Source organism: Phyllosticta citriasiana (genome assembly GCF_038021145.1).
Source record: "Phyllosticta citriasiana strain CBS 120426 chromosome Unknown IWZ02scaffold_5, whole genome shotgun sequence".
NCBI classification, from domain to species: Eukaryota; Fungi; Ascomycota; class Dothideomycetes; order Botryosphaeriales; family Phyllostictaceae; genus Phyllosticta; species Phyllosticta citriasiana.
The window spans coordinates 537,874-561,274 of NW_027117282.1; the positions used below are offsets into that span (position 1 = coordinate 537,874).

Below are 23,401 nucleotides of genomic sequence, written 5' to 3' on the forward strand. Positions count from 1 at the left end.
CTCCCCGACACGACTTGGATTCACATCCATGATGCAAGATATCAGCCGCTCCAGGCCATCGCTCTCGATATGTGCCGCGAAGCTTTAAGTGCCTACGGCGCACGGGAAGATACGCTCCAGACGCGTCCAAGGGCATAGATATGCTGTCGCGCATCCCACTTTTCGACGCGGGCAAAACAAGGTTAGCGGGCCTCCGCCATAGCCGCTCTGGTGGCGCACCGCTGACTTTGACTAGCTGGAGCTAGCATGGTATCTGAATCAACAACACCCGGCAATATGAAAGAATTGGTAATCGAGAGCGTGGTCGTGCATGGATAATGTCACTGTTCAACTCGGTTTCCCTTATCGGCTATTCCGTTTCGGAGCCGTAAAGTCGGGGCAGTCTATTTATCATGAAGCTTTCGCATTGGGTGGAGAAGGGTATTTGCAACACCTACACTCCCCGATAGACGCCTCTGCGTGGTCGAGCGAGCAAGCTTGCGCGGATCCGCATCCCCTCGTCCACTTGCTCCACCATGGCGCTGCCACGTGAAGACATCGTCCCTGGAACGGTGCACCTCGTCGACACGCAACATGAAATGCGATCCAGGCATTTGGAGGGCAACCAGGATATTGTCCTTGTCCCTCAGCCAAGCAATGACCCAGAAGACCCTCTGAACTGGTCCTCAAGCCGCAAGGCGCTGGCAATAGGCATGGCGTATTGCTACACGCTGGGCGTCGGTATATCAACCGCGGTTCAATACAGCGGTGCGTCGAAAACAACTGCGCGCTCGACCGAGCAGCAGCAGCAGCCGCTGACGCCGTCCCAGTACTCACAAACATTTCCGATCACACGGGCCTCACCGTCGCGCAGCTCAACCTGGGGACGGGCCTGATGTTTCTGTTCTTGGGCTGGGCCAACCTCCTCTGGCAGCCCGTGGCGCTTGTCTACGGTCGTCGCGGCGTCTATGTGATTTCTGCCTTCCTCTGCACGTTTCCCGTCTTGTGGTCCGCATACTCGACGGGCAACAAGTACGAGTGGTATGCGCACAGAATTATCCTCGGCATCTTCGCTGCGCCTATTGAGTCGTTGCCCGAAGTTACTGTCCCGGATTTGTTTTTTGCGCACAACCGAGGGCTGTATATTGGCATCTACGCCTTTTTGCTGTTTGGATCCAACTTCTTGGCGCCGTAAGTTATTTTCCCTCACAAAGAGCTTTCACTAACAGCAGAAGATTCTTTGCCGGGTGGATCAACGTCGCTGCTGGTTGGCAATGGGTCATGTGGTTTGGCGCCATCGTGCAAGCAGTTTCCTTCTTCATCATCTATTTCTTCATGGAGGAAACAATGTACTTCCGCAAGACTGTCGAAGGCGCGGAGGAGGCCGCTGCAGAGAAGGTCGAGCCAGCAAAAGAAGAGCCCAAGGTGCATGCAGCAGAGGTCAAAGTGCCGCGTTCGGAGACCGACTCGGACCCGGAGAAGGCGCAGGCGGAGGCCAGGACGTATGAGGCTGTGGCAGGCTCCGTGTCCAAAAAGCGCACTTACAAAAAGAAGCTTGCGATGTTTGTCAAGATGGACGGCCGCCCCTCCGACAAAGCAATGTTCACCATGATGTGGCGCCCGCTGCTCATCATGTACTACTTCCCGTCTGTCTCCTGGGCTGGCTTGTAAGCTTCCACCTCCCGATGCGCAACAAACATGCTGGACGGATCGTCCCGTTGACAGTGCACTTGCAGTTTATACGGGACTTGCCTCTCATGGTACAACGTGCTCAACGCAACAGCATCGGCCGTCCTCAGCGACGACCCGTACAACTTCTCGTCCGGGCTCGTCGGCACCGCGTACCTCTCCCCCGTCATCGCCGCCGGCCTTGGTGCTCTGTGGAGCGGCTGGTCGGCCGACAGATGGGCGCTCTGGCTCGCGCGTCGCAATGGCGGCATCCGCGAGGCCGAGCACCGTCTCTGGCCGCTGGCCTTCTCCGGCATCATGTGCTCGGCCGGCTTGATCCTCTGGGGCGTCGGCGCCGCCCGCGGAGTCCACTGGTTCGGGCCCATAGTTGGCCTCGGCCTGTTGGCGTTCAGTGTCGTCTGCGGCGGCTCCATCGCCCTGAGTTACGACGTCGATTGCTTCAAGGTGCGTTGCCGGCCTGCCAGCCTCGTTTTGCTCCTTCTTCCATCACATCGTATCGCTGTTACCGGTATGTACGTTGTGCTGACTGTTTTGGCCTCAGGAAATCGCGGGCGAATCCATGATCTCGGTCATCATCATCCGCAACACGCTCGGCTTTGCCGTGTCGTGGGGCATCAACCCGTGGATCGACAGCTTGGGCCTGCAAAACTGCTTCATCTCCGTCTCCATGGTGGCGCTCGCCTGCACGGCCACGTTTCTGCCCATGGTCAAGTACGGCAAGGCGCTGAGGCGCTGGTCGACTCAGAAGTATTGGGAGTATGTCGCGACGAGTATCGCGCCGCACTGAGAGAAAAGTGTGTTGGGGAGGCGACGATGTGGGACTGATTAATCTGTGAGGTGGTGCGGGTTTTTGCTGATTGATAGAGCTTACATGAAAATGTCAGCTTGAATCCATATGACTACTTTGTCTGATCCAGCACTGGTGACTCATGAAACCACATGAAATTCGTGAAAGGAAGTTCATCTCTTGGTCAAGAAAGATGACCACGTCTGGAGTTTCGACCGCAAGGAGCATTCGTTCTTCTTTTTCCAGACCAGGCCAGGGAGCTGTCGTTCACCGCCAGTCACGCCTAAGGAGCTTCCATTGAGCCTCACGCCCCTCAATGACTGTGACCAGTCGCAATTCCCCAAAAGAAGACCGCCCAAGACGCAGCCATCAGGACAAGCAGGGTGGTAAAGCAAGCCAAGCTGACTCTTCTATCGCGCCGGCTGTGCGTGCCCTGCTCAAACTGCCGCTTCTCGGCATTAATTGTCTCTCCCTTATGCAGCCGGTGCTTTCGCGTCCACTGAAGCAAAACCAATTCCACGCTGAAGAAGCTGCTGATCAACAGAACCCATCCGACCACCAGCGCCCCGGCTGCTATGATGACGTATACAATAACGACGTGATAATAGCTGTTATCATCAACGTCCTGGATCAAGCCCGTCACGATTCGAATGATAGTGCCGACGGCATTCGCGATGGCGATTTTGATGGCATGCGCCGACCCAAAGACCTCCTGGTACCACATGGTCATCCGCGTGCTGTCAATGATGATGGGCATCTCCAGCGTGCTGGCAAAGGAATAGACGCCAAAAGCAGCAGCGGTGCCACTGGCGCCGGGTCCCCACGCGCAGAGCGCCATGGCAGTCAAGCGGTCGCCGAGGACGTCGAGGAACAGCCCAAGCAGCGGCGTCAGGAAGAATTCGAGACAATGACTCATGGATGAGTACCAGCCTGCCGTAATTGCCGAGACGTGGAATCGCTGCTCGGCGAGCTCGGTGGCGTTTTGATTGAATACCATGGCGACGCTGGTGTAGAAGAGCGAGAAGAGCATGATTGCCCAGAACGTCCAGGGCAGTTGTAGCATCTTTTGCACTTCGACCCGCCTGTTGATGTCTTTGAGCTGCTCCCCTGTGGCCGAGTCCTTGTTATTGAAGAAGAAGTGCGAGTAGCGCTTCTTGAAGAACACAAATACGACCGATGTGCAGACTGTAAACAGATCGATCAGTAGTGCGACCCAGTACACCCATTTGAAGTCTCCTGTGTTTTTTGCGACAATGTTCGCGGTTGATTTGCCGACAAAAGAGCCAATTTTTCCAGACCCGATTTCGACGCCCAGGGTCGTGGCAAAGCCGCCAGAGGGAAGGAACCAGGAGCTGAGTATCTTGTACTGCGCGCATTGCGTTGCCATGTCTCCGAGGGCCTGGATGATGGTGCCGCCAATAATGGTGTTGAGTGATCTTGTTGTCGCGCCGGCAGCAATTATCGCTGTGCCAACAAAGTACATGATGTTGTACAGGAGTAAGGCATCTGGGCTTGTCAGTGAAGGGTAATTCCTGGACAGAGGGCCAATAACGTCCAGGCCCACTTCTTGAAGTTGAATACAGCAACGCAAAGAGCCTTTTTGAGACCACCGAGCCGGTCAGTAATTATTCCGGTCACCAAGATCAACGTCACTCTGAGAAAATTCTCGCTAGACGTGAGAATTGAGAATTGAGTGTTGCCGATTTCGAGCTCCTGTTCACAACATATCAGCGGTGTCACTTCTCCAGAGTGCTTTAAATACCTTCTTGATTGTGCTCTTCACGACTGAAGTCAGCTCAGACGGCCAATGTGAGGTGAATACGATCAAGTGACGATCAAGACGGCAACGCACTTGACACGCTTCGGGACTCTCACACTTCCAGCCCCACTAGAGACGGACGCTTTTTCGCCATCGAACTGTCCAATGTTGACTCCATTGATGAGCATAGGACCCGAGGGTATTTCATCCGGCGATTCATTGGAAAAGGCTGTGTCCTGGGGCACGCCACTCTCCGTGCGGAATTCCTGGGTAAGACGCGCGGCCATCCGTAGATATAGACGCTGATGATAGACAGAATAGATGAGGGAAGTTATCTGACGCAAGGTCGGTCTCATCCATCGGAGATGTGATGTCTTTTATCAGTCAAGTGCAAAATTTTTGCCAATTTTTCTTTGAACAATGTCCGAGCCATTCGAGCTGAAGGGTGTTCTGCTGATGTGACCGACACATCCTGTCCGTATTGCCTTAACGGCGAGCCAAAGAGAATAGTGACAATGAGATGCAAAACTGGCAGTTGACTGTGGATACGGGAGTCGACGGCGAAATTGTGGAAGTTGACGGCGTAATTAGAAATCGACAACGAGAATGGAAGCCCACAGCGACCATGTTACACCCAGACAGTGATTCGCTCATTTCTTTCAACAAGTCCTGGTAGCGATCCACGAGATGTGGGATCTCAGAGATGTCTCTCCACATCTTCTTTGTCAAGAGCCTCCTCTGGCCAACTTTTCCAGTGAGGAATCGCTCAACCTCATGGCCGGCATCCTGGGGATATTCTTCCGGAAATGCGGCCGCAGGTTCTTGGAATACGCTCCTGCTGACTGCGACCTCAAGCACATGCGCTTTTTACTCAAATCCAGACCGGATAAAACATCGCAACCAATTGCCGGGTGAAGTCTCGATGCTCGTGGCCGGACTTTTCTCGTAATGCTTTGAAAAAGCTGTCGAGATCTCCTTGTCTCATGTCCAGTTCGCAGACAGTTCCCTCTTTGAACATTCGAGGCAAGGCGGCGCTGAGTTTAAAGTTCTCAAAGGCTGCAAAACTCCAGTCAATCACGGTTTGGAATGAGCGCCTCAGCATTTATCTTGACAAAGGAGCGGCCTAATGACTTATCCTGTGATGTTGATCTACCCTATGTGTTGGAGATGATCATTGTCTTGCCAAAAGATTGGGGGAGGCACCTCGACAGTTGTGCGATTCTACTTCGAGCTGCCAACATCACTGGTGTCTCAGGGTGCGTGAATCAAGCGCTCTTCTGGTGCTATGCCCGAATGTTGTCAGTGATGCTTCGACTCCGTCGATAAGCGTCTGTTGCCTGTCCTCTACGTTTGTTAGCCCATATAGTGTGCGCTATTGAGAGACTTTTGCCTGGTTTCCCCGTGCAAAGTATCAAAGACAAGAGGATTTTCGCGAATTGCTATGTCTTTCGGCCTGGAAAACTGTGTCCCATCGTAGTGGCTTTCCAGGAATTCAGCCAGGACGTTTTGTGAAGTTGTACTGTCAATCTTGTTAAGTGCATATTGCAGCTAATCCTTGCCGCTTGCCCGAGAAGCACGGCAAGCGGCGCCGCGAGGCCTCGCTTTGTTGACGGGTGGAAGTGGCAGTAATCGCGCACCGAAGACGAGGCTTGTTTGTGCCCCGAGTCCATGTGCTCGTGGAGCAGCACTGCACTTTCCAAGGTCGGAAAGGCACAGTGTGTGTTGATAGGTACAGGCAGTGTCGCGCAAAGACGACGGCGCCCGGCGTTCGCGTACCCTCGTTTGCTTTCCTTGTTTTGGCTGAGCTATGCGGCCATGTCAACTTACGACTGTTCGTTACCATGACAACCTTGCGATTCAATTACAGTCTCCGTTGCTCTGCTTTTGTTTCTACACAAGAAAAGGCTCTGTCACTCTTTTCCTCATCCTCTCCTCTGCTACTGCTACTCAAGTACGATGGTACATTTCTTCCGGTCCAACTCAACCCATTTTTTAAAACTAATGAACCCAAAGCCAATCCGACGGGAAATGCCATCAGTTTCTGAAGTTTCAATGGCCATTACTCTCAAGAAGTAGTCTGGATCGTCGAATGCCATGCAAAAATTTGCGGAGTTGTAGATCATAAGAAGGTTGGAATACTGCCATTCGTATTCAACAGAAACGGAAAGAGCGAAGACGCAGATTTCTTTCCCGAGAAAGTTTTGCTGATCTTTCTTGTCATCGAAAGAACCAACCCCTGAACAGTCGTCCCCATGATAAATCAGGAAATCATCTCCGCTGGTACCAGATTCTCCACTATGTTCGTCACCTTGCTTTCCGTCTTGCCTTGTGTCATCTTGCTCTTCAACATATTTCTCCTTTTCAACTTTCTCACGGTTGCCTCGTTCCTCGTCGTCACTTGTTTCTTCTTCGAAATCTTTTGCGGAACCTCCTTCAGAATCTCCTTCGGAATCTTCCTCACGGTGTAGTGTCGGCCGGACACTCAGTACCACAGCCTGGGAAAGCCCTGAAATTCGCCTAAGCTCGGCAGCGAGTTTGTTCTGGTGTTTCGAAAACTCGTTGAAATAGGGAGGTGGCGCTTGATTGTCCATGTTTTGACTAATTCCTCGGCAAGCTTTCCAAAACTCTGTGTAAGATGACCACCTCTTCAAGAAGCTTTCTTTCCCCGAATTTTCTTCTGAATTTCTTCCTTTCGAATATGCTGTTTCTGGACCTATGAACATGCAACCTCCCTCAGAGGCCAAAGTTGCAAGATCAATATATGGTCGAGAGAGATACCCTGGATATCTGAAGTCAAAATTTTCGGGCCATGGAAAAGTCACCGTAGGATTTCCATTCTCGTCAATGCTGTCGACGAATGCCCAAGAGGCAACGGCAATTGCTCGGTCTTTGAATTGCCCCAATTGGACAATTTTGATGTTGCCTTGTATCGAAGTCCAGGACCAGCTTGGGAAACACGGGCTGTTGTTTTCGGACATCCTCCGTCTTCTGTGGTTACCACACGGCACCCAACAAATTGCGTCGTCAAACCCTATCAGTGGCAGACCAAACCGATGCTCTCCTTGGAAGAGCGTGTTGTAGATACCGCAGAACGCCCTCAGAGCATCCTTCGGATAGCCCAGCTCCCTGACAGTGTAGTGTTCGACTGCAGTCTTGTAGTCAATCCTATGTAAACTACTTCCTCTTCCACCCAGATGGCTTTCGAGATAATTTGCATCCCAGGCACCAGACGCCCTATGTTCAAGGACAACGTCTTGCGCGGTAAAAAGCATCAATCAGCGAGAAAGAAGTGATTCTAGGTACGTCCAGCCTCGTGTCGCCCATTTCGATCTTCTGAGGAAGTAGTCACTCTCTCGAAACACTTCTAGTTTCAGGCGATCAGAGATGCCATGCAAACCACGATGTGGGTCCAGTCCTTCTATCGCGGCGATAGTGGCGTAGGCGTGGTTGTAGATATGACCCATCTGGTCAATTTGGTCCTCCATTGAGCCATCAGAGTTGTCCTGCAAGATGCACAGCCTGTCCACCCAGAGATATCTTTTTTCGAGTACTTGACAGACAGTCATTGCATCTTGAAGCGTTGCTGGATGTTGCAGTATGGTGTGTAAGGTCAAGATGGACTTCATTGCTTGTTCTCCGCTGCTTCCACTGTGTATTATATACAATTATCGGAGACTTTCCCACTTTCAGTTGCGTAATTAATGTACGTGGAAATTTCCCGCCAAGACGGCTCGACATTGGCGGATTCGCGCCAAACCAGTCAAAATCCAGTCGAAACACCAAAGATCTGACGAGAGACGAAAAGGCGCAAAAACAGGCTTCGACAGTCGTTTTGACACTGGAACTTCATCGACCCCGAGGCTTCCGATTTTGTGAAGGTCATTTATGCGGTCTTTGTTCGATTGGAAAGTCTTCACGTCCCCCCAGCAGTAGCTCAAGCAGACGTATTCGAAATTGCAGTCTGGCGCTTCGACGACACGTTTTTCCTCAACGTCGATAAGTTTAAATCCTCGAGGTTTCGAAGCAAATTTCGGGACGGGCGGAGTGCTTTCCAACCACGATTTGACCCGCTTCCAATCGATCATCAATGTGGGGTTCGGCGGATATGGCGGGTGGAACTTTGAGAATACGAAGTGAATACGATCACTTTGAAGGGAACCCGATGATTCAGGCATCTTGAAATTTCAAGCAATAGAAATTCTTGATATGCGGAGGAACAAAGCTGAGGTGGGCGTGGAAAGAGTTGAAGTTTACGTGCGCATTTCGTACGGCCTCGGCTGCTTTTCAACTCCATTTTAGCGGGGCGAAAGGCCCACGGCTGCAAATAATTGCCTTCTTGTGTGATATGTCACAACTGATTTCACATCTAGTGTCCTGTCAGCGGAGAGCTTATACTAGATGGGTGAAGATATCACAACAACCGGAGAACCCATTTATCCGCAAAGCTGCCCGTATCAATCTCTTTGATGACTCAACTGTGTATAGAGCACTCAAAAAGCGAAAGATCTAGGGGGACACTCCAAAATTACGCAGCCTTGCATCCGTTTTTCGCACACCTGTAATTACATCCAACAAAAATGGAGACAAGAAAACTGTGCAGTGGAGCCAGACCGCGCTTGGACGAATTGGGAGGATAATTTAATAGTCCGGAATGCAATATTCCAGAGGCAGACACTTTGTTCCGCGATGCCATGAGGGAGGACCAAAAAAGAAAGATGAAAAGAAAACTGTCAGTTAGATTATATAAGGACAAGCTCTTTTTTTCCGACGGGGACTGCATATTTCTTTAATTATTGACAGCATGAGCGAGTCTGGCGCTTCAACTTGCATCCAACCCCGGTCTCCCGCGCTTGTTTCACAACGTGATGACAAGCGGAAATCATCACCACTAGACCATCGAAGATTTGTACGATAGACAAAAAAGTTGGCGGTAACTTCACTGATCCAACAAGGGCGTCTTGCTCTATAAGAACACGGAAATTTCCTCACAATTGTTGTTTTGATCAAGCAGACACAGTTATGCTGAGCCGGAGTTTTCTTGTGTGGAGAACTAAGCGCAGTTCCAAGTGTCTGGTTTGCGAGTTGCATCGTTGATTGATGGTGGGTTCAATGATTGGATGGACTCCACGCCACTAATCAGCGGACGCCTGTTAGCGCCATGCCCCTCACCTCCTCATCCACCTAATCTTAACACCTCAACTCGGCACAAGAGTATCCTGAACACCAATCTATACTTCACAGCGATCATGGGCCAGTCCTACCTGCACGCGTGTGATCAAGTCCCCCTCAGCGATCTTTCCCAAGAACATGGCCAAGCTCTCAAGACTACTCTAGCCCGAGTTCTGGACACAGAAATTGCTAAAAGAACTTTTGCACAAATCCTCGACGGGCTTCCGCTCGATCAAGAACGTTATGCGCGTCCTCGAGTGCATCCACTCGTTGACGGAAAGTGCGAGGTCTGTTCTGAAGCGTACAACGCACTGGAAGCTTTTCAAAACAACTTCTCTTTTGATATGCTCCGGTTCGACGTCAAGGTCTGTAGTTTGTCCAATCCAAAGTCTAGTTTCGAATGTCGCCTACTCTCTGGCACTATTTTTGCGACAGTGTCTGACCTGTATACAGAAGGCACAAGCATATCAGAACTGTTCATTTGGCGGCGACGAGTTCAAGAAACACTTACTTGAGATGACTGCGGTTGCTATACACGACATTGGGGTAGAATTATTCGATCGAGCGGACGGGGGCTTGCATCAAGTCAAGTACGTACCAATAGAGCCACTGGAGGAGCTATCCGAGCAGTCAACGGAGGGGACAACGAAGGAGCAAATTTCGCCCCTTTTCTACCACAGTGACTATTTCGAATGGAACCAGTACCCTCGAGGTTTGGCAGACTGCGTTGGATACTGGACCGAGAAAAGTATCCTGGGTGGGGTTGTGGTTTTCGACCGTGGCGAGTCTGGTCTCGAGGTATGATCTTTGCACGCATCGAGATTGTTAACACGCTGAAGTGTCATCTAGTACAACGATTTGTATCTCCATCCAAACCCCCCGGCCCGGCTTTTTGAAGTTCTCCCACAGCAACTCCAGGCCTTTGTCGACTTTGGCACAAGTGCGCAGCAAAATGGCAAAGTTTCTCCACCGTTTCCAATGAGACCACGACGGTATGCAAAGAGGCTTATGGAGTGGCAGACCCACCAACTCCACATTTTTCGAGATGTTTATGAACGTCTGCCACCTCGACCAGACTGGAGGGGTCCATCATGCGTGCGGTCTTTGGATGATGACGTGGACTTCATTTACGCTTTGCATGAAGCGAAAGAGTCGGGAGTGCTGCCAAACGATTTTAACGTTCCGCCTTTGCCCCCTTCAGACGGGTAAGAAAGGGCCCCTTCATACTGGAATCCACATGAACATAGTGAAAGGGGTTGGCTTGAAAATTCGCTCTGAATGAGCTCATTTCCACTCAATTCTTTCTCGTTGAAAATTGCACTCTCCATCTTGGAGCTAAAGAGCTCACCTGCGAATACCGAAAGCACCTGTGCTGAAGGTTGCTACGCATTTGAATTCTTACATTTCCTCACATTCTACACTTTTACTTGGTCCTGTAACTCTCACGATGTAGCTAAGAAATCTCCGACTAACGAAGCGCCTAGCCGCGCTTCTGCCTCCCCTACCTGACCAGTCTATGAGGAAGTGGTCCCGATAGGATGCGCAGGCTTGGACTCATACCGAGCGGCTAAAGGACAACCCGATCCCTGTATTGTAGATCCAATGAGAAAGACCAAGCCAACAGAGGCACCGGCCCAAGTGTTGCCAAATGGTTGAAATAGAGGAATGTAACAGGTCCATTGCGATTTCCGCGCCACAATGATTTCCAGTTTCAGAAAGGCTATAGACATGGGTATTCGGCAATGTTTCATTATCAGCGTTCTTGGAGATTGGTTCGCTGATGTCCACGTAGGAACTTGCGGCACAGTCAAGCGGCTCACGGATTGGCGCTCGGCTGAACCAAATGAGGGATACAATCCACCACTCCAAAATAAACCTAAGTTTATGATAGGATGATTTAGCGCCGCTGGAATCGTTCTCATGATAGTCAAGGCGCAGCCCTCAGTTCAGGATAGAACTGGGCAGCCAATGTTCAGAAGTCCGAATATCAAGATTTCTGCCGCGAAGCTAGCTCCCCATCACATCTATACTCCTCAATTTCACATTTCAGACCCTGAAGCCATCGCAATGGCCGAAATTGCGAACTTTGTCATCCTGCACGGAGGCCCGGGCCAGTGTTCACTTACCCATGTTTACGAACCAAACGAAGCCGCCTACACCTATGTTGCTTCAGCCATTGCCATTGCAATGAAAGTATTCGAGAACGACAAGCTTCAGTATTGGTTGACAAAACTCGCCATGGAATTTGACCAAAATAAAGGAGGAGGACACAGTATTTTCGATGGAGATCAGGCGCGGGCCCGTGAGACTGTGGTACTGTTCTTGCACAAAGTTAGAAACAACTTCCCAAAAGTGGTGATAGATGAAACGATCACAGATCCAGCCTGTCTTGGAACGCACACGCGTGCACCTCTAGAAGAAAGCCAGGAGCAGTTCAATCCAAGAGAGTGCTGGATTGCACTCAATGCACAGGTAACCAAAACCTAAATGCCCATTTTCGACACATTGAATAACATCCATCCCATCTATAGAGAGTCAAAGATATGGTATTAGCCAGTGTCTCAGGCGGTCGACCATTCCGGACTTTTCAGTTTATCTTCACTATTGTTTTCATCCATGAGGTCGGCGCACACGTGCTGATAACTCTGCTCGGGAAAGGACAAGAACTCACCCCGCAGAAAATAACTGCCCCCGGGTTCACCAAAAAATATACTGGCGAATCCGGCAGATGGCTTGAACAGAATTTGTATGGAGGGACAATCGAGTTCATTGAAGATCCAGATCAAGATAGCCGGACACAAGTATGGCGAACCTTCCTTCTCCCAAAGCAGATTACTAATTTGAAGCTAGCCTGGCATACCGTATTTGATCCATGGTTCAACCGCAAAGAGGATAGATCAGTCGGTCATTGATCGGTTTTGCAGATGGGGTGAGTTTCGACGCGCTTTTTTACATGGGAGCCTCATTGTGACTGAGGCGTGATAGATATTTCTTTCCCATTCTTGACCGATGCAAGAAGCGCAACACACTGGCAGACACTTCCACGTATTGGGATACCGAGTTCTGGGCTCTCCGGTGATCGCAGAAATGCTGTGATCCAGAGCGCACAGTTTCAGGTGGGAAGCCTGACAGGAGGATTTGACCGATTCATGATTGCCCGAGGAGTGCCGGACAAAGCATTGGCTGGATGGAACGTCAGAATGTCTGCATTGAAGCGGATCCCCTTGCATTCCAATGAGCGACTGACAGCTCAAGCATGAGGACGTGGCTGGCCACTTGTTCAGCCTTGAAGACATCAGATGGTAGAGTTGATATTGGTGAATCAAAATGGATCTTTTTTCTTGATTTCGTGCGTGCATTAGGTTGGATAATCCGCCTCCTGGAAGTCAGGATTTCGAAGTTTTGACCCAGCAGCCATCTTGCGATGAAATAACAAGCGTAATCATCTGCCGCTCACTCCCGATCTTCATTTCTCCAGGCTTACTCTGCTCTGGGCCGTGAGCTTTGCCTTTACCACCAGGACAGGACGCAGAAATGTCAGGGAAAGTCTGCACAATGCGCACGATTGCCAAAGACGCCTCCAAAAGCGCAAAATCCTCTGAGATGAATTAGTATCAAGGTTTGCCAGAGTACCTGCAGGACCAGTAGAAACTTACGACCTAAACAGACTCGCGGTCCACCGTTGAAAGGCAGGTAGCCCCATCCAACTCTCCTCTCAAGATCTCCATCCCAGCGCTCTGGTCGGAACTCATATGCATCAGGCCCGTAAAGGTCTTTGCGCCGGTGCATCAGATAAGGGCAGTAGCCCACTGCCATACCTCGCCTAATGAGTATCGGCGATCTACCATCAGGGCCGCCGCCCACGGGCAAGGTTGTCGTGTTGAGAGCTGTGCGAGAGTTGATTGGGACTGATGGATACAGTCTGAGCACTGGTGCCACAATCACAGTCAGTGTGTAGGACACGAAGGAAGCGATTTAGAGGCCAACCTTCTTTGAGAACCCAGCTGAGATACGTCATTTTCTTGAGATCATGCTGAGAGGGCGGCGCAATCCCAACTTGTTCTTGGATCTCTGCGCGGAGTTTGGCGAGCACGTGTGGGTGTTGTGTGAGAAGACGGCTGCCAATGAAATCAGTCGAAGGAGTTGCAAAAGCCACCTGTTTGCTTACAAGGTCCACGAGAGGCAGCAAGCCGTCGTGTCCCTCCCGGCCAGGAGTACATTCAGCAGCTGAGAGCGAATGGTAAAGACATCCTGTTTCTCAAGTAATAGCGAGTCCAGAAAAACCTGCTTGGACTCGGTTCCGGATAACGCCGCGTTGTTCTTGTTGGAGTTTTCGAGTCGCTCTCGCACCATCGAGTCTACAAATCCGTGCACCGTCTTACATGCGCGCCAAAATTTGGGCCCACCAATCAACCAATAGAGATCTCCGAGGCGGCCGCGCTGAGCAAGAAAGTCCTGCGCAACAGTAAAGGCTTCCGTAAAATCAGCCTCCTCGGACGCGGATTCATGGCTGCTCTCGGTGGCGTCGAGGGATCCGATGGACTCGCCAAACAAGAGGTAGGTGGTCGTGTCCAGCGTAAAGCGAAAAAAGAGGGGCTGGAGATCGACTGGCTGTCCGTTGGGTATCTGGTCTACCAGCTTCTGCACGGCTGCCTGAATTTGCTCAAAATGTTGCGCACGATTTTTTGCGAATTGCGGGCGCAGCAACTCGCGAGAGTGTTTCCACGCAGAGCCGTCTTGGGTGAAGATGCCATCACCCAACAGTGGAAAGAAAGTGGGTCGTCTGACGCCGAACCCGAATTCTGGAAGTGGTCAGCAGGAGGGCGCCCAGATAGAAGACGGAGGGCTCGCCGCCCCAATCGGACAACGGCTCCAGCCCACCTTTGAATTGGGAGTTGAGCACCGCTTCAATGTTTTCGGGGTCGATGGTGTCGATGCCACTTACTCCGAGCAGTCGCTGCTCAAAGGTGGTACCGGTGCGAGAGACAAGCTTGTCAAACAGAGCAAGAATTCGTCCAGACGTAGCTGCACGAAACGCCTCGATGATCAGGTCCAAAGCCAGCGGCCATGCATGATCAAGTGTCTTTGGGGGAGCGCAACCGTGAGCTAAGCCGAAAGCCTCTTCATCCTGGAAACTCATCAGCGGGTTACATCCATAGCAACATCGACCAGTTCGCACGGAATAGATTCGGGCCCTGTCAACCCATCGGAAAAGCATCCATCCGCAAACAGCAACAAATGCCACCAGGAGCCACATGGAACAACGATAAGCAAATTGCGAAGGGCAGACGCTGAGGTAATCGGTCAAACATAGGGGAAGTGCTGTGGGTTGCGACTGGTGGCTGAGAATATAGTCAGTCTGCGCGCAAAAGATTTGGGCGGCGCATAACCTGACCTCACATGGCCGGGGCGCTGTGCAGGGGTATGGTCGCGAGATAGAAGGGTGGGGGCGGTAATGCAAGGCGCGATGCAGTCAGCAGCACTCCGTGTGCGATGAAGGCGTTTGTCTGCAGTGGAATACCGGTTTGGTAGCTTTGGCCCCATACCCTCCAGGTACCGTGCTCCGTGACAATTCTTTGGATGCGTAAGTTAACAAATCACCAGACACAGTGCGGTCGAGACATCAGAACCATCGGGTTGGATAGGGATCAGTGCACTCAAAGAAAATCCGGGGAGACTCCAACGACGAAGATGTAAAGTCTACGACAGAAGTCCTTCTTTGACTCGAAGACTTAAACTCGGGCCATGAATACTTCAGCGCCACCTGATGCAGCCGTCGAATTGAACATCGTCGCCAGCCTAAGATTTTTTTGGATCAAAGTTGCTGCATGCCGCTGCTTACTGATGTCCACACACCCACGCAAAGGAAGATGCCAACGAGCCGGACCCTGTGACTGTCAATCTGGGGTCCAATTCCATCCGCAAGCCCGGTCCCATAAACCACAGGCATCAGTTCTATTAGCTTCGTCGTGAATTCTTTTTCGCGAGGACCAAGAGAGAAAGCAATGACTCAGCATCGTCAGGAGTGGGAACAGCAGGACGTCGAGCTCGGCGAAAGCCAAAGTAGGTGTTCTAGCAGGATGAACATTTCGTGAAGTAGACACTGACTCGCGTAGTACCGAGCAAGTACGGCGACGAGGCCTCGGGTCGATACAACCTCCTCCAACCGGGAGCCAAGAAGAGGAAGTATGGTCGAGAGTTCTCCGGGGACTATGCCCAACGGTTCTGCGAGACGTCTTTGAAGGCTCGAAACGCGAACCCGCCCCTTTTCATCCCCAACCTCACGGAAATGCGCCAAAGATGTTTGGAGCACCTCGGCTCCGAGTTGCGAATATTGGAGCGCAAGATGCAGGACAAAGGAACTCAAGAACCGAAAGATGTTGCCAAAGCGATCGAATTGATGCGTGATATGGGTATGTGGCTTCTGTTCCCAGGAAAATCTTCCATAAGGGCAAATACTAAAATCGCGAAAGACATGCTCATTGAATCGGAGGCAAGGCGTTTGAAGCTCGAGGACCCCGAATGCTCGGGCTCACGGGGCCTCAACGTCGTACATCTTGAAATGGAAAACCAGTCCGGCATGGACTGGAAGAAAACCGGCACCTGGCTTATGCTCAGCAAGGACTTTGAACAGAGCGGACGTGATGTGATTGAGCCTTGCAAAACATTGTCCGAGTATCAAAAAGAAAAAATACGGGTGCGGAAAACAACTCTTTCGCTGTTTTGAGGAGACTGACCTTCGTAGGACCACTTCACGACACCCAGCACCAACAACCATTACGGATTGACCTACGAGGCTTGGACTCACCGAGTAAAGTCGACCATCGAGCGACGTCCGTGGACCCTGAAATACGAGAGAGACGGTCGAATACACCACCAACACAAGGTCGCGCGTGGGTGGCTAGTTGTCCTTATATTAGCAGTGTTGTCCCTCATATGTTTCTACGGAGTGGGAATCATTGCCACCAACACCACCTTCAGCCCGACTTTTCAACAATACTTCTTTTGGATAGCAATTGTCTGGTCGCTCATCTCGAGTAGTCTTTTGAGCTGGATCATTGCCTTGTTTGGTGGCCACAAGAGAGACGTCGTTGCTGCGCTGCTGTCAGGTCTTAGCATATGGCTTGTTGTGATTCAGGTACGTGAGACAAGTCTGAGAGAAACATGAACTAACAATTGCCTTCGACAGATTGGACAGACACACCTTCTTCAACAAATCTAAATCGGCGGAGCTCAAGAATCTCGAGGCTGTGAGTCCAAATGAACAAGCGCTGAAGGGAGGCTTCAGCTAGTCGACGACGAGGGGAGCAGCTGGAGGGCGAAATCTTTAAGTGACCCGTCGATTGATCCGAAGGAAATTGCGCATCGGCAACACATCAAACTCTATGCCTTTGGCAAATCAAGCTCCACCAGCCACGGCGCGTTGCTTGGGCTATAACCCAAGTCCATGATACTAGCGTTGACCATCAAAGTCTCCTCACCAGCCCTCAACGGCCTGCCCCCTTCTGAGCTCACATCTGCCAGCGCCGCATGTCTCTTCACTGCTTCAGCATCGTCCACCTGCACCCTTTCCACCTCTTTGACACCAGCGTCCTTCTCTTCCCCGCTCCAGCACACTCTCTCTGCGCCCCATCCCTCATGGATGTGGCCAAAGCAGTACAAACGCGGTCGTGCCCTCTCCGCTGCGCGCAGGAGGTGCGGACAGCCGACGTCGAGGCCAGTTGCGGTGCGGTCGAGGCGGCGCAGAGGGGGCCCGTGTGTCATGAAGACGTCGATGGAGCGCGCGGCGGGGAGCTCAGGGACCGGAGTCACGGCGATGTTCTTATACGGTTTGGAATTGGGCGGGAGTGACGTCGGTGGCAGGTTTGGAGGGTTGAAGCGGTCTTCATGGTGGTCATAGGCGAAGGCCCAGTTGTAGAATTCGGGTTGGTAGGGCGAAGAGTAGATCTGGACAAAGTCAATGAAATTTTCAAAGATTGAGAAGATCTGGAAGATTCTTGTCTCAATGGATGAGATTGACGGCGTCAACAAATGTCAAACTTGAAGGGCCGTGCAAACCATCCTGTCACGTGATCGATAGAAACACAGCAAAAAAGCGTAAGAGACTATGTTGAGAGGCAATAGACAGGAATGTCGTTGAGCAAGAGAGAAAGGAAAAGAAATCCAACGAAAAGGCAGCAAACCAACCTTCAACCTCGCACCATTCCCCAACTCAAACTCATGCAGCCCCTCCTCCAAGTACGTGACGCCTGCTTTCCTCGCCAGCTCGCCCTTCCACATCTCCGCCGCCTGATCCGGCATCTTCTCATCAAAATCATCGCGATGCATCCTCTTCCCATTGCTCTTATCCACGCCCTTGCTCATCCCGTGGTAGAATTGACCGTCCAGGGAAATGTCATGGTTGCCCGCAATGACGAGCTTCAGCGGCGCATCGACAGCACCAAGCATGTCGAGAGCGCCGCGGTACTCGTCCAGGTGGCCGATCATGGTCAGGTCGCCGCAGTGCAGCAGCACGTCGGCAGCTGGAAGCGGTGATTGGAAGGCCCGCGCATAGCTGTTGTTGTCACCAGCAGCGGCCGCTCCAGCTCCAGTCGAGGGTTGGAGAGGGGCGCTGTGCGTGTCGGATATGATCAGGATGCGCGTCTTGATGGTGCCTTGGGGTTTGCAGGGCGCCGCCATGGTGGTGTATGTTTGAGTCACGGTGCTGGCTGTGTTGCTGTTGTCGGTTGCTCGGTTGCTCGGCTGCTCCTCTCCCCGAGATTCGAACGAAGTTGCCGGAGGCTGAACAACTTGGATCCGCGGCGGAGGCTTTGCTGGATGGATGTGATCATGGTTTCAGTGCAAACATGCCTGCGCGCGATGACAAGTAATTGTTTTGTGTCTCAACGCAGAGAGCAATTTCGATCCAAGCTGGTTGAAAGATACCAGACCACAGGCACGACGACACGTGCTGCGCTAACTGCATGAGGCAAGCAGTCAACATGAAAACAGAACAGAGGAAACGATCGTCTATGAGTTGACCGCAACCCTCTCAGATCAGTCCCATCAATACGAGAACGGCCTAATCTTCAACACCCGCTTCTCCTCCGGCTTCCCTTCCTGCGGCTTGTCCATAAATTCGGGATACAAATACCATGCCAAATCCTTTCCACCAAACTGAATCTCACTCCATCCATTACCCAGCCAAGCCATGCGATTCACCTCCTCGCCACCCCTTTCCTCCCCCAAATAAACATACTCCCAATCTTCCCACCTCGGACTCCTCAACGCCTCGATGCAGTGCAAAGAGCTCCCCGGCCACAAGCCCGAGATCTTGCCCTCCTTGCTACGGTACCAGCTACGACAGTTGTCGGTGTAGACGGTGCGCTGGAAATATGCGTCAACGTATGCGGTGAAGTCGTGGACGCGCTCCGCGCGCGGTGCCATCGACTTGATGTTGTCTTTCTGCAGCTTGCGGATGGCGCGGACAACGTAGTCGCCCGTGGCCTCGATCATCATGGTGAGCGAACCCGACCCGATCGCGCTGTTGGGCCCCAAAATCGTGAAGTGATTGGGAAAATCTGGAGATACTGCTAGAGAAAGATAGGATGTGGCGCGGGAGGCCCAGTGGTTTTGGAGCGAGGTTCCATGTGTGCCGATAACGGGGAAGGGTGGAGGCGCTGAGGCGTGGAATCCGGTGGCGCAGACGAGCACGTCGATTGGATGATGTTGCGAATCGGCCGTGAGGACGCCCGAGGATGTGATTTTGGTGATTGGGGTTGAGATGAAGGACACGTTCGGTTGAGTGAGTGCTTCCAAAAATCCAATACCGGGAGTCAATCGGCGGCAGCCGGGGGCGAAAGAGGGCAGCAGCGAAGCAAAGATCTCGGGATGAGAAGCGAGTCGATCCCGCATGCTCTTCTCAAAGAGCTTTTGGCCGTTTTGTTGCATGCTAGTTCCGCGAAGAGTTGTGGGGTGTGCCGAATTTCCATCTTCCTCAATCGCGAGGCGGAAGCGATGATATGCATCTGGATCTGTCGCGAACTTGGCTCGCAACTTATTAGGAACTGGAATATCTTAGCGGCAGTGGTTGCCTCGATACATAAGACTGCTTACTCGTAAACGTATCCAAGCCCAGTTGTTCCCACAAGCACGATCCAAAAGGGGGCGCGATCCAAGTCTTGCTACGAATGAAGCAAGAAAGTTGTGTCCCGGGCAGCTTCTGAAGGTTGGGGACTATTTGGATGGCACTGCTGCCCGATCCGATGACCCCTATTTTCTTGCCGACAAAGTCGTTACTGGTCCAATGTCAGCGGTGACAAAGCGCCTGAGCTAAAAAGTACAACACACTTCTCATTCCAATTGGCAGAATGCATCACTTGGCCTTGAAAACTGCCCAACCCCTCAATATCTGGCCAAGCAATGTCGTTCAAATTCCCCCTTGCACTAATAAGCACTTCGGCTTCATCATCAAACACCCGCGAATTCTCCGAATCTTCGACCTTGACATGCCACTTCCCCTGGTCGTCATTCCATCTGCATTCTTTGATCTTGTGTGACAGTTTAACAAATCGGTCCGCGCCAAACTTGTGAGCGGTCCGTTCAATGTAGGATTGAATCTCGTGAGCTGGCGCATAAAGAGAGGACCAGTCCGTATTAGGATTGAACGAATATTGATAGGAGTGCGCTGTAGAGCATGAGCGCGTGGTTCCCTGCCTTGCAAATATCCACAGAGAATGAACAACTTACAAGGAATATCACAGGCGCATCCTGGGTATCGATTTTCCCACCTAGAAGCTATTGGTGCTGCCCGCTTGAAAGAATCGAAGTGCGAAAGCCTACCATACTCCACCAATACCCGCATTCTTCTCGTAGATGACCAGCTCGACGTTCTTGAGCTTTTCCGGTATGCGAATGCCTAGGTAAACTCCAGAGTAGCCGGCCCCGATGACGATGACCTTGAGTTTGCGCGAGTTCTCGACGGGCTGTTCGTGGATTTGAAAGCCGTCGAAAGAGTCCGCAGTATTGGCGTGGCCATTGGTGCCATTGGTGCCATTGACTCCGCTGCTGGCACTTTCCGCCAAGATCGACTCGGGGAGGGTTGGAATCGCAGACATCTTAGCCCAAAAGACCACGAATCTCCGCTGGCGAATGTAGGGAGCATTCGAGGTCTGCGACGAAGAGAATTCGAGGTTGGATGGAGAGACGGTCCACGTTGGCGACTTTACAAACAGGCGCCAAACCCACAGTCTCTCGCTAATGATTCGCTGACCATCTTGCGCCGGGATCCATGGACAGGAAAGGCTGGCAAGCTCCCAAGTGACGGGCGGGGTGAAAGATCAAGGACCAATTGTCAAAAGCAAAAAGGTCCGCGGGGTTGGTCCTCCAAGGAAGTGCGCCCACTTTCCCCACAATGAGGCGCGTAGTCGTGGTGGGGTTCTCCGCAAGCCATGGCATCCGTTCCCTTCCAAAAGCGGCTAAGGTGGCGCCCACTTTGACGGAGTTGAGACAGCGTTTTTCTTATTGCCGCCCGAAGTTTGACGAATGACCAGTGGAGAGGCTTTCGTCACCTGGAATCCGATAATCGAGGAACCGAGAGCTCACAGCGGCACAATTCCGCGTCGCCCAGTAGGCGCTTTGAAGGCCGGTTCAGCTGCTCCGTGAACTTCATCTAGGCAATATACGAGGCCAAAAGTAGGCCTTGAGATTTGAAGCCACCATGTAGTGGCTGATCAGACGCCGAACAAAGACCATCGAGCTCTGGAATCTCCTGAACCAAGTGTCGGGCAGTGCATGCCATTCTCTGCAGCCGGTTAAACTTCTTTAAAATTCAGAGCATTTACATGTGTCCCGTACCGATTGAGTGCCCACCGAACCGTCGAACTCCACATCCCAACTCGGTCCTATGCAACCCACCAACTGGCCTCTGTCCGTACATAAATCCCGTCGAAGAAGCGCAAGTTTTCCGTACCCCCGATGTGCGCCAACTACTCCTTCGCCTCTTTTCTTACACTGTTATGCTTTCGGAAGAGCAGTATTCATTCCCCAAAAATTGATTATAGCGACCTGATGCTATTAGCAAGACCAAGATCAGTAAGATAACCACTTGATTCTCACCTGGTTGCCCCGCTTAAACGCCAGCTTTTTCCCATCGGAATCCCATTTCAACGCATGGTCGAGTTCTTCCGTTGCCCCTCCATTTTCTGCTCCATTTTGAATCGTCTTTTCCCACTGGTCCTTGTCATTTGGCGCCGGTTTCCACATCATCTTCGAAACACCTGCTTCAGGGTCCCAAAATGTGACTGTGTCCCCACCGCCTGCTGCCAGAAGATATCCATCTGGGGAAAACGCAATCTCTACAATAGAACCACTGGAGAGCTGACGAATTTTTTCGAATGGCTTTTTGGCGTTCCAGAACTGTAGTGTCCAGAATCCCTCGTTCGAAGAGGTGGCCAGCAAGCGTGGCGAATCATCGTTATATGCAGCTGGATTTGGTACAGGCTGGAACTCGAGGCCCGTAATGACGTGGCCTTGCTCAAACTTGTGAGTGCGGATTTCCGAATCGCCTGGAAGGATAAGACCAAACTGAGAGTTATCCGGTGCGCCGCATGCAATAATCTTGCAAATCGAATCGAATCGTAATGTTTCCCAATTCGTATCTGTCGGGAGAGATTTTTGGACCTGGAGTTTTCCATCTGCGATTTCGTAAATCTCCAATATCCTATCCCCGGCCACGACAAACGTTGAATCGGACATCCACTCAGCGGCAAAAATTGGTTGAGAAGTTTGAATTGTGTAGACTGGTTCTCTTCGGAGGTCCTTCCAGACAAATATTCGTGAATTCACATCAGTACTGCAGACGCTGATGAGGAGGTTCGCTGATAGGTTGTATCGCAGGGCAAAAACGTTTCCTAGAACCGCCGATATGAGCCGCGACTGGAGACCACCTTCGCTTAGGTGATGCATCTTCCACTTAGTAACGCGTTCTCCGCTGTCCGCGGTCATGTCTTCCAGGGTTCCCACGACTGCTTCTCCTGGTAAGGTCCATTCGACGGCTGTGACGGTTGGGTGGTTCAGGCCGATATCCAAATCCCTGAAAAGCGGTTCTGTCGGAACGTCTGACTGTGTATGTGAAGCGCTGGGTATACAATAAATTCGCAATAAAGACTCTCCTGCCGTCAATAAAAGCTGTGGCTCAGTTGGACTCCATTCCGTATGGACAATCGTGGTGTCGGGTTCGTTGACTCTTAAAAATGTTGTTTGCGGTCCCAAATTGGTGAACTTTTCCGTCTGAAGACCGCTGCTCTCACCCAATGTCAGTGTCGTCACTAACGGTGCAACCTCCTCTTCGACAAGTGATTCGGCATCGGTGATGACGGCTTCAGATTCGGCGGGGGCGCCATTCGTATCCATGACGACGTCCCCATTGACATGACTCTCTGTTGTCGAGCTTGGCTTCTTCTTCTTGCGAGGAGGCTGGGCGCCATCAGCAAGGTCACCGTTGACGGTGGCCTTGCGTTCGCGGCGGCTCGATGTCAGCTTTCTTCGACGCGCTTCGGCATTGTACCGAGCAAAGGGTCTTCCGTGGTCTTGGCCGAATTGATAGCGGCGGGGTTCGGCACCCTGTTCTCGTCAGATGGGAGCGGTCGATGGCTTGGACAGCAAGACACGTACATTCGAGGCCGAGACGCGCATCTCATCCAGCCACATGCCATCCTGGAGCATGCGCAGCATGGCGTGAGTCTGGACTCTGTCGGCAAAGGGGAGCGTGTCTGGTTCATCGTGCCAATCGTGCGCCAGAGCGAGGGCAGCTTTGGCGTATCCTGAGAGATATTAGACGACGCATCATGGCTGTGACGCAGGGACAGGAGGCCAAGCTTTGACGGGCCGTGGTCCGCACGCGCAGGGTCGTCGACCAGTGCGAGAGCCAGGTGTCATGCTGCGCCAGATGGGTGGACGGGGAGCGTACCAGCTTCTTGCAGATACCTCCATACTAGGTAGTTGACAACGTTGGAGGACAGGTGCTCTGTCATGGCGCA

At 51.9% G+C, this 23,401-nt stretch overlaps 12 protein-coding genes across 12 annotated transcripts; 5 read left to right on the plus strand and 7 right to left on the minus strand.

Annotated features, from left to right (window-relative positions):
* The first annotated feature begins 335 nt into the window (after positions 1–335).
* Positions 336–2,542, plus strand: IWZ02DRAFT_223632 (major facilitator superfamily protein). The gene is made up of 5 exons (XM_066762859.1): positions 336–747; positions 810–1,170; positions 1,215–1,646; positions 1,716–2,112; positions 2,210–2,542. The coding sequence occupies exons 1-5, from the start codon at positions 516–518 to the stop codon at positions 2,453–2,455; spliced, it is 1,668 nt and encodes a 555-aa protein (XP_066623630.1). The 5' UTR covers positions 336–515; the 3' UTR covers positions 2,456–2,542.
* Positions 2,543–2,581: 39 nt separating this feature from the next.
* IWZ02DRAFT_480894 (major facilitator superfamily domain-containing protein) lies at positions 2,582–4,385 on the minus strand. The gene is made up of 2 exons (XM_066769113.1): positions 4,218–4,385; positions 2,582–4,168 (listed from the first exon to the last, which is right to left on the minus strand). Exon 2 carries the CDS (start codon positions 3,936–3,938, stop codon positions 2,769–2,771), a length of 1,170 nt encoding a protein of 389 aa, XP_066623631.1. The 5' UTR covers positions 3,939–4,168; positions 4,218–4,385; the 3' UTR covers positions 2,582–2,768.
* Positions 4,386–6,055: 1,670 nt separating this feature from the next.
* Positions 6,056–7,780, minus strand: IWZ02DRAFT_480895 (uncharacterized protein; the record flags this gene model as incomplete). The annotated part of the gene is made up of 2 exons (XM_066769114.1): positions 6,056–7,448; positions 7,518–7,780. 2 exons carry the CDS (start codon positions 7,778–7,780, stop codon positions 6,158–6,160), a joined length of 1,554 nt encoding a protein of 517 aa, XP_066623632.1. The 3' UTR covers positions 6,056–6,157.
* Positions 7,781–7,867: 87 nt separating this feature from the next.
* IWZ02DRAFT_223758 (uncharacterized protein) lies at positions 7,868–8,694 on the minus strand. Its single transcript, XM_066762861.1, has 2 exons — positions 8,633–8,694; positions 7,868–8,580 (listed from the first exon to the last, which is right to left on the minus strand). The coding sequence occupies exon 2, from the start codon at positions 8,387–8,389 to the stop codon at positions 7,913–7,915; it is 477 nt and encodes a 158-aa protein (XP_066623633.1). The 5' UTR covers positions 8,390–8,580; positions 8,633–8,694; the 3' UTR covers positions 7,868–7,912.
* A 766-nt stretch (positions 8,695–9,460) lies between these two features.
* Positions 9,461–10,592, plus strand: IWZ02DRAFT_432014 (uncharacterized protein; the record flags this gene model as incomplete). The annotated part of the gene is made up of 3 exons (XM_066766194.1): positions 9,461–9,748; positions 9,819–10,181; positions 10,233–10,592. The coding sequence occupies 3 exons, from the start codon at positions 9,461–9,463 to the stop codon at positions 10,590–10,592; spliced, it is 1,011 nt and encodes a 336-aa protein (XP_066623634.1).
* Positions 10,593–11,068: 476 nt separating this feature from the next.
* IWZ02DRAFT_223916 (uncharacterized protein) lies at positions 11,069–12,075 on the plus strand. Its single transcript, XM_066762865.1, has 2 exons — positions 11,069–11,115; positions 11,176–12,075. The coding sequence occupies exon 2, from the start codon at positions 11,304–11,306 to the stop codon at positions 11,868–11,870; it is 567 nt and encodes a 188-aa protein (XP_066623635.1). The 5' UTR covers positions 11,069–11,115; positions 11,176–11,303; the 3' UTR covers positions 11,871–12,075.
* Positions 11,705–12,981, plus strand: IWZ02DRAFT_448188 (uncharacterized protein). Its single transcript, XM_066767323.1, has 4 exons — positions 11,705–11,855; positions 11,915–12,184; positions 12,234–12,312; positions 12,369–12,981. Exons 2-4 carry the CDS (start codon positions 11,927–11,929, stop codon positions 12,641–12,643), a joined length of 612 nt encoding a protein of 203 aa, XP_066623636.1. The 5' UTR covers positions 11,705–11,855; positions 11,915–11,926; the 3' UTR covers positions 12,644–12,981.
* IWZ02DRAFT_223852 (cytochrome P450) lies at positions 12,514–14,947 on the minus strand. Its single transcript, XM_066762863.1, has 6 exons — positions 14,563–14,947; positions 14,265–14,511; positions 13,552–14,185; positions 13,371–13,501; positions 13,040–13,312; positions 12,514–12,981 (listed from the first exon to the last, which is right to left on the minus strand). The coding sequence occupies exons 1-6, from the start codon at positions 14,638–14,640 to the stop codon at positions 12,770–12,772; spliced, it is 1,575 nt and encodes a 524-aa protein (XP_066623637.1). The 5' UTR covers positions 14,641–14,947; the 3' UTR covers positions 12,514–12,769.
* Positions 14,948–15,388: 441 nt separating this feature from the next.
* IWZ02DRAFT_489462 (uncharacterized protein) lies at positions 15,389–16,605 on the plus strand (the record flags this gene model as incomplete). The annotated part of the gene is made up of 5 exons (XM_066769575.1): positions 15,389–15,446; positions 15,500–15,796; positions 15,857–16,080; positions 16,129–16,521; positions 16,573–16,605. 5 exons carry the CDS (start codon positions 15,389–15,391, stop codon positions 16,603–16,605), a joined length of 1,005 nt encoding a protein of 334 aa, XP_066623638.1.
* Positions 16,384–18,245, minus strand: IWZ02DRAFT_223977 (ser/Thr protein phosphatase family protein). The gene is made up of 3 exons (XM_066762866.1): positions 17,571–18,245; positions 16,588–17,330; positions 16,384–16,477 (listed from the first exon to the last, which is right to left on the minus strand). The coding sequence occupies exons 1-2, from the start codon at positions 18,060–18,062 to the stop codon at positions 16,767–16,769; spliced, it is 1,056 nt and encodes a 351-aa protein (XP_066623639.1). The 5' UTR covers positions 18,063–18,245; the 3' UTR covers positions 16,384–16,477; positions 16,588–16,766.
* Positions 18,246–20,901, minus strand: IWZ02DRAFT_223762 (uncharacterized protein). The gene is made up of 5 exons (XM_066762862.1): positions 20,205–20,901; positions 20,112–20,152; positions 19,713–20,049; positions 19,479–19,660; positions 18,246–19,429 (listed from the first exon to the last, which is right to left on the minus strand). Exons 1-5 carry the CDS (start codon positions 20,477–20,479, stop codon positions 18,429–18,431), a joined length of 1,836 nt encoding a protein of 611 aa, XP_066623640.1. The 5' UTR covers positions 20,480–20,901; the 3' UTR covers positions 18,246–18,428.
* Positions 20,902–21,452: 551 nt separating this feature from the next.
* Positions 21,453–23,395, minus strand: IWZ02DRAFT_375987 (WD40-repeat-containing domain protein; the record flags this gene model as incomplete). The annotated part of the gene is made up of 3 exons (XM_066764860.1): positions 21,453–22,985; positions 23,037–23,185; positions 23,332–23,395. 3 exons carry the CDS (start codon positions 23,393–23,395, stop codon positions 21,453–21,455), a joined length of 1,746 nt encoding a protein of 581 aa, XP_066623641.1.
* Between the last annotated feature and the right edge of the window lie 6 nt (positions 23,396–23,401).

Excerpts from the sequence above, each read along its gene's own strand:
- IWZ02DRAFT_480894 (XM_066769113.1), bottom strand. The coding sequence starts at position 3,938 with ATGTACTTTGTTGGCACAGCGATAATTGCTGCCGGCGCGACAACAAGA.
- IWZ02DRAFT_223762 (XM_066762862.1), bottom strand. The coding sequence starts at position 20,479 with ATGTCTGCGATTCCAACCCTCCCCGAGTCGATCTTGGCGGAAAGTGCC. Across the intron at positions 20,050-20,111 it reads ATGCGCCTGTGATATTCCTT|CGCACTCCTATCAATATTCG; the intron begins GTAAGTTGTTCA and ends CATGCTCTACAG. Across the intron at positions 19,661-19,712 it reads TCTGCCAATTGGAATGAGAA|TAACGACTTTGTCGGCAAGA; the intron begins GTGTGTTGTACT and ends ACATTGGACCAG.
- IWZ02DRAFT_223632 (XM_066762859.1), top strand. The coding sequence starts at position 516 with ATGGCGCTGCCACGTGAAGACATCGTCCCTGGAACGGTGCACCTCGTC. Across the intron at positions 1,647-1,715 it reads TCTGTCTCCTGGGCTGGCTT|TTTATACGGGACTTGCCTCT; the intron begins GTAAGCTTCCAC and ends GTGCACTTGCAG. Across the intron at positions 2,113-2,209 it reads ACGACGTCGATTGCTTCAAG|GAAATCGCGGGCGAATCCAT; the intron begins GTGCGTTGCCGG and ends TTTTGGCCTCAG.
- IWZ02DRAFT_448188 (XM_066767323.1), top strand. The coding sequence starts at position 11,927 with ATGGTATTAGCCAGTGTCTCAGGCGGTCGACCATTCCGGACTTTTCAG. Across the intron at positions 12,185-12,233 it reads ATCAAGATAGCCGGACACAA|CCTGGCATACCGTATTTGAT; the intron begins GTATGGCGAACC and ends ATTTGAAGCTAG. Across the intron at positions 12,313-12,368 it reads TGATCGGTTTTGCAGATGGG|ATATTTCTTTCCCATTCTTG; the intron begins GTGAGTTTCGAC and ends GAGGCGTGATAG.
- IWZ02DRAFT_223758 (XM_066762861.1), bottom strand. The coding sequence starts at position 8,389 with ATGCCTGAATCATCGGGTTCCCTTCAAAGTGATCGTATTCACTTCGTA.
- IWZ02DRAFT_223977 (XM_066762866.1), bottom strand. The coding sequence starts at position 18,062 with ATGGCGGCGCCCTGCAAACCCCAAGGCACCATCAAGACGCGCATCCTG. Across the intron at positions 17,331-17,570 it reads GGAATGGTGCGAGGTTGAAG|ATCTACTCTTCGCCCTACCA; the intron begins GTTGGTTTGCTG and ends GACTTTGTCCAG.
- IWZ02DRAFT_223916 (XM_066762865.1), top strand. The coding sequence starts at position 11,304 with ATGATAGTCAAGGCGCAGCCCTCAGTTCAGGATAGAACTGGGCAGCCA.
- IWZ02DRAFT_223852 (XM_066762863.1), bottom strand. The coding sequence starts at position 14,640 with ATGTGGCTCCTGGTGGCATTTGTTGCTGTTTGCGGATGGATGCTTTTC. Across the intron at positions 14,512-14,562 it reads ACAGGGCCCGAATCTATTCC|GATGAAGAGGCTTTCGGCTT; the intron begins GTGCGAACTGGT and ends ATGAGTTTCCAG. Across the intron at positions 14,186-14,264 it reads GCTCAACTCCCAATTCAAAG|AATTCGGGTTCGGCGTCAGA; the intron begins GTGGGCTGGAGC and ends GACCACTTCCAG.